This window comes from Acanthochromis polyacanthus, chromosome 18 (genome assembly GCF_021347895.1).
Source record: "Acanthochromis polyacanthus isolate Apoly-LR-REF ecotype Palm Island chromosome 18, KAUST_Apoly_ChrSc, whole genome shotgun sequence".
Lineage (NCBI taxonomy): Eukaryota > Metazoa > Chordata > Actinopteri > Pomacentridae > Acanthochromis > Acanthochromis polyacanthus.
The window spans coordinates 14,202,011-14,216,208 of NC_067130.1; the positions used below are offsets into that span (position 1 = coordinate 14,202,011).

The window sequence follows — 14,198 nt, forward strand, 5'->3', positions numbered from 1 at the left end:
GAGAGCTGAAGTCATCGTGTTACTGACAGGTCTTCATCAGGCAGGAAGTGCTCGTGTTAGAAGAACTGGCCTCCGGTTCAGATTGTGTTGTGTTGTGTGATGCAGTCAGCTCTGCTCAGCTCAGGCTGTGAGACGCAGATGGCTCAGCTGCAGTCCAAACAGGTCGAGCCAACTTTCTTGAGACATGGCTCATTGTAAACTGGCCATGCCATAGCATGCTTAGACCCTGGATGGAGGACAGGAAGGATTTCTGTTCTTTCACAGCCGACTTATTCTAGTCTAATTCTACCCCTCATGTATAGCCATCGATCTCCAGCTCTGTCTTAAACCTTTCAGCTGATGGTGTTTATTCCGGATTCAAGTCATGGTAAAGAAACCCAGAGAGTAATGACATGTTTTGCAACTTGCATCACTGGATACGCTGTGAGTCTGAGAACAGGCAGGGCGTTAATGATGGCGAAACAACGAAGGGTCAGAAAGGTGAAGGAACAGGTGACCCATTCGAATGCATTTTTAACAATCTGCTGCCCTCGCTAGCTCGCTGCACAGAGCTGGGCTCATCTCAGATGACCACAGTCTAATCTTTATTGCGTTATCTAATGGAGGCTTTCCTGTCTAGTGAGACCGTGTGTCCTCCGTGGACCTTCTCCCTGGGTGGTGTATGGGATTAGAGTGTAGCTGAGACTCTCAGTGGGGATATATGGTTGGATGCTAACAGGTTTTGGCCTTGAAAGAAAAGTGGTGCAGCATGAGGCTGAATTCATAAGATAAGAAGCGCCCTATAGACCAGGGAAGACTTTCGGGGGATGTTTTATTTCTGCAGCATCTAAAAGCCAGCTCACAGCTTCTTTCTCATCCTCACACATTTTATTCCTCTGTGTGTGTGAGAGAGTGTGTTTTTAAACAGCCGAGCAGCACTGACCTTTTCCCAGGAAGTATTTAAAGAACCATCTGGTGTGGTACTCTGGATTCTCCAGATGGACATCGGTTCTCCTCCAGGTTCCTGGAGTGTAGTCCGAAGTCTGTTTGTCACACACACACACACACACACAAACACACAAACACAAACACACACACACCACATTGTCATCATGATGGTCACAGCTTGAGTCACAGCAGTCGACACTGTGGTAAACTGTTATGCAATACAGCAGCACAAATTACAGCACAGGGCAGGAAATCAGATACAGACAAACCTCCACAGTCTGACTTTTTATTGCTATCAAAGCTGCATCATCATTTAAATGACCGTAAAAAAACAAAGATTTTCAACTAAAAGGTGGAAGACTAAAGGTTTGGGAGAGGGGCTTTGTCTTATATAACACGACATCCACTGTAGCTGCATTTTAGACTTAAAAAGAAACAAAGATGATCAACAAATACTGGAAACAGATTGCGTTGCAGTAAGTGTGATATATTGATGTTGGTTAGCTGGCCATAGCAGTGTTTCCCCTCCTATATGACCGACGAGGCGGGCCGCCTCGCTGGTATAGGCCACCGCCTCGCTACAATTTTGCCGAAATTGCCGCCTCACTGGTCCGCGCCCCAAAAAACAAAAAAAACAAAAACGGAAAGCACCAAGCCACCGGAGCTGTCATTTTTAACTCTGCGGGTCCGCCGGCTGCTCTCCTCCGGTCTCCCCCACTAGCTGGTCGGCTAACACCTGCCGCCGCTCGTCTGCCCGGGACAAACCGCGCACCCCCCACACACCCTAACTAACTGACTAACTGACAATTCACTGGTTGTGAAATTCATTTTTCCTGGAGGATCATACAAGATAAAACATCATAGCAGGGATGAGAGAAATATTGGGGCCTCAATGAGAAACGTCACATCTGTGAAGCAACATACAAAGTGGTGAACATGGTGAAGGCTGCAGCTGTGATCACATGATCCAGGCTGCAGTGTTTTGGCCACAGACTGCATCCTAAAGTGAATGCTTTGGAACACATAGACGCCAGTGTCTTTTGCATGTCTGAATTGCAATGTGCAAATGGACTAAAAAGTAGTACAATAAGCACATATATGCATCTGTGGTGTCTACAGCTATCCGTGTGCACATCTGTGAGTTAGGATAACTGAAACTTTACCCTTCCAGACACTTCAGATAGCTTGATATTCATCATTTTAGGAACCAGTAAGAGTAAACTGCCTTGTAGTTACCAACAAAAAGCAAAAATTGGAGAAAGTCAGGGGAAAAAACACCACATTTGTTGGGCTTTTGTTATTTCATATTGCCATTAATCCCGTTGTGACCCATCACGTTTATCTTTTGACCTACTGGATGGGTTTCAAGCCCAAAGTTGGGAACCACCAGTTTCTAATGGCAGCTACATGAGTCATGTTAAAGGAATAGTTAAGGTTTGCTGAGCCATAGTAAGAAATCAATACCACCTTCTTATAACAAAAAAATTAGGGATCTTTAAAGGTGTTGGTACACTGCTGTTTGTACCTTTGTACAGAGTCAGGCTACCAGTTTCCTCTGCTTCTTGTATTTGACATACACTAAGCTGGGTGTAGCTTCATGTTTAGCTCACAGACATGTTAGTGGTGTCAACTTCCTCATTAAGTAGGAAGGAAAATGGAAGAATGTGCCATTTAATGATGAATGTCACTGTTTTACTGCCTCAATTAAAACACTTGAACAGTTTCTGTAAGTTTGTGCTTTAAAAATAAGTAATCATGCAGAAATTGGTGGAAGAATCTCATGCACCATTTACTGCCTGTCGATGGCTGCATGTCACATGCTGCACAAAGCGAGATCTAAGATAGAGGCGATAGGTGGGATGCATTTGTGCACAAAAGTGTATTATACTGTACGTACCTCATCTGACGATCCATTCTCCACCCTGAAGCGTCCTGCCCGCTGAATGGCCCCATCTGCGTCACTGGAAATCAGCTGAGAGGGAGACAGAGACATGCTTAAAATTAGACACCTGAAAAGCCAAGACTTGTGGCAGACAGTAATAAGCAGGTCAGAAACACATGAGAGCGCACAGACAAAAAGAGGAACCGCAGCGGACGCATCACCTCCATGTGACAACGTGAGTCCGACTGCAAACATACAAGCAGCTGCATAGATTATCAACACTCCTTTAATCATCATTAATGACTCAAGCCTCTGCGATGAGTCTGATCTCCGTCTGCTGTGAAAAAAGAAGAAGCTGTTTTTTATGTTCTTTTTTTCACTCCCTCATTTTCATCTGCCACCCTCTACTTATTGCCCAATTATCTGTCTCTTGCTGACTCACCTCTCTCTACTACAGCAGTGGAGAGGAGACATTATGAGAGCGAAATGGGACAGTTAATGGTAGTGTGGAGAATGAGCGAAACAAGAGAGGGCAGAGGACGAGAACACACTGTATCCTGTCCAAGCACATACGACTTACAGAAACATTTTGGGAAACTTGTTCCCTTTTGTTCCGATAGTTAAACGAGATTTAGGCGATGGTGTGCCCCATCTGTAACCTCTGCACTTGTTACTGTATGAGTCAATATGACGCAATGTTCTCTCTAAGGGAAAAAGTCAGAGCTTCATTTTAGACTATAACAGCAGTGTGCAGTCACTCGGTTCACTGCAGTTGAATGTATCTCAACAGCTATTGAATTAGAGTGCTGTGAAGTTTTGTGCAGACTTTTAAAATAATATGACTGATATTAAATTTTCATCTCGAGCCATCATTGGGTCAACATTTCAATTTATGCACACCACGCCAGCTCTGTACTTTTCTGTTTAGTGCTAATTAAAATAAGAAAAAAAAATCAGACAATGCTTATTAAAAAGGATGGTAAACATTAAAATGCTAACTGTGAACATGTTTTCAACCCAGCATGACTGTAGACTTCCATAGACTCTTTTATCTATATTATCCAGCAATAGCTTGTGTCTTGTGTCTTCTAAAGTATTTTTATGATCTCAAAGACGCCTTCTGTCTGCCTGGGTTGGAAGAATCTGATGAAAAAGAACATAGACAGTCATGCTCTGCTCTGTTCTTCATCTTAAATAGAACATGTGTTTACTTTGCTGCAGGCTGTACTTTGCCTTTCTTACAGGAAATATACACTGAAAATTCAATTAAGACCTTAAAAATGATGTAAGTTTCTCATATTTTCCCATGCTTTGTTGTTTGCTATTCCTTAGGCGTTCATTGCTGGATCACTTTAGATGTTCTTCAGCTGTAAAAGACTGTCCTGGTCTCACTTTCTGGTACTGCCTTGGACTGGTTTATGTCCTATCTCCACTGGAAGGACCGAGTATATCAGCCTGGGAGGTGCTAAGTCCCAGACACTTCCTGTCCCCCAAGGTTCTGTCCTCGGTCCAGCCCTATTCATTTTACATTTCGTCACCTTCCTAAAATAATGGCCGAAGTCATTTTTTGACAAAACTTGTTTTTTTTTTTTTTATACCTAAATCATCTCATGACACTCTCTACCTCTGGTAAAATCGCCTAAATCCTCAGTTGAACAGATCACGCGAGCCTACCCCTGTGGTATGATGGCCTAGGTCAGTGGTGTGGCGTGGTTCAGGTTTTTGTGTTTCCTAAAAAAAAACCCTGAAAAAAGGCTTCGACCATTATTTTAAGAGGGTTTCGATATGCTCCCCCTTGGCCACGTCATCAGCCGGCATGGAATTTCTTTCCATTGCTACGCTGATGACACACAGCTTTATCTCAGGACTGTCCCAAACCCATCTGCTCCCCTGCCGTCCTCATCATCATTGTCATCATCATCAACTTCATCAGCACTATCCAGCCTGACCACCTGCTTGGAAGAGACCTAGGCCTGGATGAGTTAAGACTTTCTCCAGGTAAACAGTCTCAAAACTGATGACATCTTCTATAACCAGCATCACCATTTCTGGACAAGACATTCCCCTCTCATCAGCAGTTACCAACCTTGGGTTGAGACTGGACCTTCACCTGACATTCAGTAATCTCATCAAACATCTGTACAAGTCTTTTTTTTTCCCCCTCAAAAATGTCACCGAACTCCGTCAAACCCTCACCCTTTCTGATGCAGAGAAATTCATCTACGCCTTTGTCTCCTCCAGGTGGGACTACAGCAACGCACTTCTTATTGGGATCCCTAATAAGAACCTGCAAAAGCTCCAATATATTCAAAACAGCGCTGCTAGCATCCTGATGAGAGTGCAGAAGCAAAACCACATCCTCCGTTCACTCCAGTGGCTCTCCATATCCTTCACAATTCATTACAAAATCGCTCTCCTCATCCATCAGTGCATTCATGGCAATGTCCCAGAACATCTAAAAGAACTCACCTGCCACCAATCATCCAAAAGAAACCTCCACACTAATCATCGTAAACTCCTCCACCTGCCCAGAACCGAGCTCCAGACGATGGGAGACAGAACCTTCACCTCAGTCGGGCCCCCTACCTCACCACCTGAGAGCTCCACAGACAGTGTTGTGTTTCTAAAAAGGTCTAAAGAACTTTCTTTTCAACAAAACCTTTAATTAAACGTTAAGTTTTTATTTTTTTGTTGTTTTGCTTGATTGTGTTTTTTTTATCCTTTAATGTAGCACTTGATTAAACAAAAAGTGCATTACAAATATAATTTATCATTATTATTTTTACTTATTCTTGTTTTGAAGCCCAAATGCAACCTACTTTATGGTGCTGAAACCTAGAGACTGACAACAATCACAATCAATCAATGAAGTGCAAACCTTTATCATTGAGAAGAAATCTTAATGTCCACTGGCCAGACAAGATTCAATAACAATCTGAGGACAAGGACATGACAAATATCGCAGCAGATGTAAATTGGAAGGAGGAAGTGAAAATTGGAAAAAAAAAAAAAAAAAAAACTAGTGTCAAATAGTAGCGGGGAAGCCTCAGACATATTAACCTCAAAATAAGACAAAAGACGACGTCCAAAGACTACTTGATGAAAGGATCTCCTGGGAGGCACTCACAGAAAAATATAATCGCCTTTAAGGGAGGAGTGTCACAGGCACATACATGTGCTGATGATCTATTCTAAAATAGAAAGGGAAAAAGAATCTAATATTTGTGTATAAATACAGGGCAGTTACAGGGCAACTATTCTAATGTGCAATATCACACTGACCATGCACTTTTTATTCTTTTTAACTGTTTTAACTTATCCTTTTTTGTGATTTTTATTACGTGTATCTTGCACTGATGGAGATGCTCTAAATCTCATTGTACTTGTGTATAGTGACAATAAAAGGCATTCTATTCTATTCTATTCAATCTCTTCCTCTTCATGTCCCCTTTCTCTTTGTAACCCCCACAACAGCATCTCACTGTATGATGCTGTGTTACCAGGCAACGGACCACAGACTCTCTCCTCCCTCACTGCACTTTCTCCTCTTGTTATTTTTGCTCTGTATCTTTTGCCCTTTGCTCTTTGACCCTTTTGACGGTCGTGCTCTATTTTGCTCCCCTCGCCGACAGAGGTCTCCGCTCTGCCAATGAGTTTTGAAAAAAAGAGTTCTGGCGTGGCTTTGTATCCCTGCGCAGCCTGCGATATGTCCAGATGGCCTTGATGGTCTGGAGAAGCCAAGCAAAAAGAGAATGAAGGACGATCTGAACAGCAGTGAACATGGAAAGCTTCTAAATAGTCATGAACTCTAGGATGTCCAAACAGACACCATAAAACTAAGTTAGCAATTAATGATGATCTTCCTCAATTAACCCTCTAAACCTTTCTCTGTGTGAAAGGCGTGTTTATTTATACATTTAGTGAACTTACGGTCTTAATCAGCACAAGAAACACCAGAAAAACAGGAAGATTCATTGGATTTTCAATTTTCTGACAGTCCTTGAACATATATCATTTGTTAGGAATGTTGTTGTACAAGATGACACCATGTTCAAAAAGAACAACAACTTGAATGTTTATTTACTTTGACTGATTTATGACAACATAATATTTGGGGTTTCTCCGCATCTAGCCTGTTTTAACAGAGGTGCCTGACTTTATAGTGATGTGAAAAATGTCCAGAGTGACTGAAAATGTGACAGCAGCAATAAATGCCCAGAAACTACACAGTTCAGAGGGTTAATCTGTTGATTGTTTCTTGCTTAACTGTTTAATTGTCATAAATAGTGAGAAGCAGCCCAAGTTGAGGTCTTGTTTTGTGTGTTGGCAACTGTCCAAAAACCAAAAGATGTTCAATTTACAATCATGGAAAGAAGTGAAAGCACAGTGTAAATGAAGGTTAAAGTGCTTCCTTTGAGGGGAAATGCGTAATTATAAAGTTATGTTATAAAGTAAAACAACACTCAGCAACAATAGCTGACAAAGGCTGTGCAAAACTAAGCGAGGCACAGTGTTTATCAGTTTATAGAGTGGGTGGCGTGCCCTACTTCAGCAGCTCATTAGATCATGTCAGACAGTTACAATGACGAGGAAGAGTGATGAAAGAGCACTTATCATGGACAGAGACAGAGGGTTAACGTCCATTCAAAACATTCCTGTGGGTAATTGAGGACAAAAGGCGAGAGCTTTACGTCCTGGAAAAAAAAAAATCATTAATAACTGTCACACTGACTTTATTGTTCATTCTAAATTAAATCTGATAAGCAGTACTGTAGCTGGGGGATTGGTGCAGAGCTCCTAAATTAAATTTTGCAACTGTAGCTTTAATGGAGTTGGATCTTAAAGAGGAGTACGAATTGCAACCCATAAATAAATGGTTGTTTCGTTTGAATTTCTATGTCATGCTACAAGTTTGGCCTATCTTATATACACCCCGTTTTATCACTTCTAACATCAATAGCAACACAGACAAACCACAACAGGTAGGCGATATCGTGGCAAGAGGTCCACAAAATAATGGGAAAACTGCTAAAATATAATGAGTCAGTGTTATTGATCTACATACACCACACTTCTGCTGTGTAATAAAACAAACACACCATTGCCAGCTTTGAGTCAGTGGAAATTCAGATACATTGTGACACATCATGTTAATGTTGCTACAGCTGCTGTCAGTCAATCAACACCATGATGCCGTCTGCGCAGCCAACTGTTGGCTAGCTATCTGGAACGTTTCTCAGGATTTAAAAAAAAAAAAAAGTTAAATCCACAGTTGGTAAGTGTAACAAAGCCCAAATCAGTCAAACTAAGAAAATATGCTCGCATTTATAATGACTTTGGCTCCAACAGGAGACCATGATGTGTGATCTGTCTGCGGGTGATCGCAAATTACACCCGTTAAGTGCATTCTGACAATGCAGACAAAAAGCCAAACGGTTGAAGACTTAGCCGATCGGGGGTCTTATTTTGAACATCAGCAGATCTGCAGGCAATTGAAGAACTTACATTTGGAGTAGAGGCAGCCAATGAATAAAAAACTGTCGCTCTTTTAATGAAATGAGCAGAGTTAAAGAAGAAATTATTCTCCACAATGACGGCAATAAAACTAAGTATAAGGTATGAAATTTAAGTCTTTCTGTCAACTATAACTCCAAGAATAGAGAAAGTCTACAGTGACAGACTTGGAAACACAGGTTAACTACGGTCAGAGCAAATGGTATAAAAGAACTAAAAGTACATTTACCATGAACCACAATGTGTTGTTTAGTATTTTGATCTTGAAACTTTGACTTCTCTAACTTCTTTGGCACAAATCAGTAATTACAAGTGGAAGTATTTTTCCATTAGTGCTGGGATGCGATTAAAAAAATTTGTCTAACCAAGGATAGTCTTTGTAGTTATTTAATCGCAATTAATCGCATTTTTGTCAAACAGCAATATCTGACACAATAAGTTTTTCAGCTAAAATACATTTTGGTTGACATCTGAATGAATGAAGACATATACATGAACTATATTACCGTTTGTATCATATTTGATACACAAGTTTCTGAGACTACTATCTCATCAGATTGATAAATAGTTCAATAAATGGGACAAAAATAGTTTCTATTTCTAACATCAGCATTGTTGTGAGAAAAAAGTTGGTAAAACTGCCCAATGTGTCAAATGCGATACAAAAAATATATCACAAACAAATTTATTTACATTTTTTGGATTATGTTGAAGAGGTTCATAAATTTCTCATTTCCAAAAATGTTTAATTTTCTGTCTATTTTTTTGGTAGATCAGGCTTTACAGGGCAAAACAACAAAAATGTTTGTTTCATTTACATTTATCTGTAAATTTTTCATCCAGCTGTTACATTCACAGATTAATGCAAACTTAAAGTATAATTATAGTGATTATATTCAACATTTTAAGATTTTTTTGTAAACTCAAGCACTTGCAATGTCTTCTAAAATGGTCTATTATGGGATGGCTACACCGTTTGCTGGTATCAGGACTGCTGTAGCTAACGTTAGCTCTGTGCTAACAGCAACTTATTTTACATTAAAGTGATGCCGTCAGCTTTGAGTGCTACGGTGATAAGAAAACTCTTTGTTGGGCAATTTGCACACAACCACGCTTTCATCCAAGCTGCCATCAGGAAGTTTGATAAAAGACAACTTTACACCCAACAAGCTCAATGTGGTCTCATATTCCTTTACAGTTCACCAAACTTTCTTGTGCGCTGACATCACTCAGTGCATCCTGTGTATCTTCTTCATGGCTGCAAACAGACTTTAGGGTTATTACTACCACCTTCTGGGCTGGAGTATTCATCAGTTGTACCGGTGTAAGAGAAATTAGGGAATGGAAAAAGGTGCAATTAAATGTAACTAATTAACCGAAATTTACACGATGAAATCCCAATCTAACCACCCTCTGATGAAAAACATCAATGTTACCAAAATATTTCTGTCGCCATCACACTGATTTCCCCCGGCCCTATTGTGCACACAAGTAAGGCACTTGCTGTATTTCCTCCCTGAGGTACACTGTATCTAATGAGATAATAAAACCAAGCAGATAGAGAGCCAAGCATATTTACTGCAGGTGTGAAGCTCTGATAAATGACGGAGACGCTCCTGCGTAATAACTGGCTGTGTTTTAGGAGAGGCCTGCAGAAAATACTGCGCTCTCTCCTTTCATGTGCATATTAATAGGCTTGAAAACAAATCTATTTCCTGCGCGTCTCCGAGCGCGGTGCCATGAGCCCGTATTTGCTTGCGTTTACGGGAACGGATTCTGTTCAGATCTGTGGGCGCGGAAAAATGGGAAGTAAATGTCGAAGCTGCAGGCCTCCATCTCCCTCCATTTCTCCTGCCTCCTGCAACATTAACTGTCCAATCGCAGGATAATGGAGGAGAAACCGGCATTCAGACGGTAGCAGTGCACTGCCTCTCTGGTGTATGTCTGTGTGGCTGCACAGAGAGGGGAAAAAAACCCTCAGTATTAAATGTGTGTTTAAGTAAGCGTTTGTGCTGCAGCGTGTGAATGGGCTTTCTGCCGTTTAGGGGTGAAAGAATAAAAAATGTCACGAGAAAGGAGAGATTAAGCGCTCTGGGGAGTCTGAGTGTGTGTTTCCATGCGCACACAAACACACACAAATGCATTCACTGCTTGTAAATCATGCAACAGAAGAGTGGCAAAGAAGGCAAAGCTGCACTCCAACGATTCCCCCTGGGCCGAGGGGAGGCAGACGAGAGGCAACAGGGGAGGAAACGGGGGAGGCTGTTCTGCTTCTACGCTTTAACAAACAACCCATAAAACACCTCGCCTCTGCCGGGGAGCCATAGTGAAGGGGCCGAGCAGAAACGAGGAGGGGCAACGTATATTGAGAGAGGCACAAGATGAAGGATGAGGCCAATGGGGAAGAGAGGTAAAGAGCGATGTGTAACGACAACAAAAAGCCCAATGATAAAAGAATAATAGCCGTCTCCACCGAGCGTAACCCCATGGGAAAAGGGGCAGAGGCTTTCCAGCTTTATTCTTCCACACACACTTAAACAGCTCCCATTTTAGGACATGATTTGAACATTTCACAAACACAATCGAGCTCTCGGCGCACTCATAGAGCTTCTGATTTCCCCAAGGCCCACGGGTACAAAAGGAGCACTGCACTGCAGAGAGAGAGGCTGAGATGCGGGTGTGAGTGTGTCGGGGTATTAAATCAATACTTTTGTGACTGCTGATAGATAATTGATCTCATCAGTGGGCCTGTTCATGCACACTCACAATCCTCCAGGAAGGCTGAGAACACAGAGGAGTAGGCAGCAGAGCAGCAGAGGAAGTGGAAGAGGGAGAGAGGAGGGAGAGGAGAGGCAGGTGCACCGTCAGAGAGGAGAGATGGGAAAAAAATTAAGATGGAGATTGAGAGTGGAGGAAGAACAGAGTAAAGAAATGGAATAAAGAAAGGGGAAGATTAAACAGAATCCTTTGATTAAAAAAAACAAAATCACTGAAAGGGAAGAAGTTTCTGAGGAATCACAAATCTGCTGTCTCTCTTTCTACCCTTCCTCCCAGTCTCCATTATTGAATCTCTTTATTGTGTTTCATTTATGTACCCAGATGCAATCCAGATGGAGTCCTTTTCCCGTAGAAAACGGCTCAGCTGAAAGACTCCAGGTTGAACCATCGGTCCAAAAGATTAACAAACGCATGAGAAAATATCTTGTTTGATAGGAACTTCAAGGTACAAGACTATGCACCTACGAACTTGGGTTAGGGAGACGATAGATCCTCCTCACACACTGCAAAACAACACAGTCTTCTGGATTCTGGGTAAATTCTGCAACTATGGCAGCATGTTTTCTATGCAAATTCAACAACAAAACAGTTGGAATTTGATTAGTCTGACTAACCAGATGTCGACGTCGGGTATAAAATCTGACCAAGAAATTCATTTTGTTTTGTTTTTTTCCTTCACTTACACTACCTGCATGTCACCATTTTTAAATCCTCTTTACTACAGGTGCAACCTACTACACTGAAAACTGAAAGTTTTTTTGAGTATTTCGATTATACGGTAAGGCAGCCCTGCTACATTTTAGTTTTCCTGGGGATTTATCCATTTCAATCACACGTTCTGCCTCCCTTTGTGCAAATATTCCACCATAACATTCTTCCATCACTAACACCAACGCTGCACCCTTCACTTAGCTCCACCCAAGACAACTGGGAACGGTTTAAAGAGATACAAGCAAGCCAGAGTTTTATGTTCCCCTCTATAGCAGTATGACAGTGAAGTGCAGCCAGACCACTCTGATTGGCTAAATGAGACTAGAGTTTGTTACAACTGTGGCTGACAGTATCTTATAACATCAGCCCAGCTTAATCGTACTAATTAGTGGTTGTAATTAGATCAGCCTGCCGCTCGAAAATAATGCACACACAACATGATTTCTCAGCAAGCAAGCTGAAGCAACTCACGCTTAGAAACCTACAGTATGTGGTTGTTATTTTAACGAAGAATTTTATGCTCCGATGTTTAGAAAAAATTGAAATGGGGATACAGACTGGTCAACCATTTCCAAAAACCAGCAGACCCTCCCACTGGACAACTTGGGAATACATTTATTTAAAAACACAATTACTTGTTTCCTAGACACAGCTCTTTAACAACTACAGGGCTTTTCTGGCAGTTATGCTTTCTGTATGCTCATACGTAAAACAAAAAGTAAAAGTAAGATCCATGGAGGGTCCTGTCAGGTGCAAAAGGAATAAATAAAACTGTGCACTGCAATGGAAGATACAAACTTTACTATCCTTGACTCAAGCAGACATATTATTAATTACATTCTGTGGAGTCATTGTTCAGGACTGAAACAACCACTGGGAGCAAAGTAGCCTCAACATCACAGTTTACAGTAATGATAGCTGTTGTCTGTTTGGTTTGGATCAGGTCACACTTAAGTAACTCCAGCTACACCTGCAATAAGCCAAAGCAATTCGCCATAATGAACATTTCTTTGTGAAGGATACTGTTTGAAAACACAAACATTGCAGCATGAGTCAAATCTAACCACCGTGCTGCTGGACAAAGTATCACAGGATGAGGGTTAGAATGAACAGCACTGTAATTATGTGGCTAAAATCTCTAGAATGCAAGAGGAGAACAATAGTGTTTATTTATTTCAATTTTCTTCAACATCAATTGTTATCTGGCACGGACTTTTGGGCTGCAGTATGAATTGAATATGAATCGCAATCACAATTTCGGCTCTTTGCGATTAAATGAAGACGACTTCCTGTGATGTTTGAAATGCATGCTCTGCTCAGACAGAAACTCCTCTGCACATCAGACTGAGTGCCCCCTAAACTAACAGCAAGCCACAAGGGAGAAATTGGCATGTTTTGGTTTCACTTTTTAAGAAATAGCTATGTTAGCGCTTCATGTACCCCTGCAGCGGCTTGTGTAAAATTTTCCTGGATGTTGCAGCTAAAGTGCTGAGTGGAAGAGGAATACGCAATAGAGAGCACACGGGGAAAACTCAAATTTTCAGTCTGGAGCATAAGGTGAAGAGCTGGTGTCTTCAAATGGATCATCTGTTGTTGGTAAATTTTGGGTAAGTAATGTTAAAATAAAAGAATGTGCAAAAATCATATGCAAGAATCTTGTGTTTGAGCTACAAAGTAACATAGGCAACTTGTTTAACCACCTGAAAAAACATCACAAAATGCAGCACAATAAATGTTTGAAGGCCAAAAAGAATGAAGTTACTAATGCTGCCTCACTGAATCCCATCTTGGTCCAGTTTGCAGCATTACACAGTACATGACAGTGTCACACAATGCGAAAATAAAAGCACTGCTCTGTGAGTTCGACCATTTTATTTGTAGTTTGCTTCTAGGAGATGCCTTATTGTGACGGAAAGATTTGCACTTTAGCATGGATGTAACATCAAGTGAAAGCAGTTCTTGATTTTCATGTGAGAGTGCAATAAATACATTCTGTCCCTAAAATCAGTGAATAACTGTGACAAACAATGGAGATTTCAGTGTTGATCAAAGTTATCATTTAGGCCTGAAAAGCTTTTCACCAACACAATCATGAGAAAAAGAGTGAGTATAACATAATAAATGCAGTATCTAGGTATTCTTAACACATCCACAGTGAGGACACACTGAAGCCAGACAGAATGCATCTTGATTTTTAAAGAAGACACTGAAAAGGTTAGACCATGAGTTCAGGACAGCGATCATTGAAGACTGTGCTAATACTCAAGAGAATCAGAGGCATACAGACGTAAATATCTCAGAGTGTCACACAGATCATCCGATGACTCAGACAGTCCAGAATAAAAATACTACTGCTGTGTTTAGAGAGGGAAGTCAAATGTGGGAA

The 14,198-nt window shown here is 41.2% G+C and overlaps 1 protein-coding gene across 3 annotated transcripts in view; it reads right to left on the reverse strand.

The window, feature by feature from the left end:
* garnl3 (GTPase activating Rap/RanGAP domain like 3) overlaps positions 1-14,198 on the reverse strand; it is a 95,455-nt gene that overhangs the window by 38,371 nt on the left and 42,886 nt on the right. For all 3 annotated transcript variants that reach the window (XM_022219400.2, XM_022219394.2, XM_022219405.2), the window contains exons 3-4: positions 2,825-2,899; positions 923-1,022 (exon numbers count right to left, since the gene is read on the reverse strand). In XM_022219400.2, coding sequence (XP_022075092.1) covers positions 923-1,022; positions 2,825-2,899 — 175 coding nt within the window. The remainder of the gene's footprint in view (positions 1-922; positions 1,023-2,824; positions 2,900-14,198) is intronic.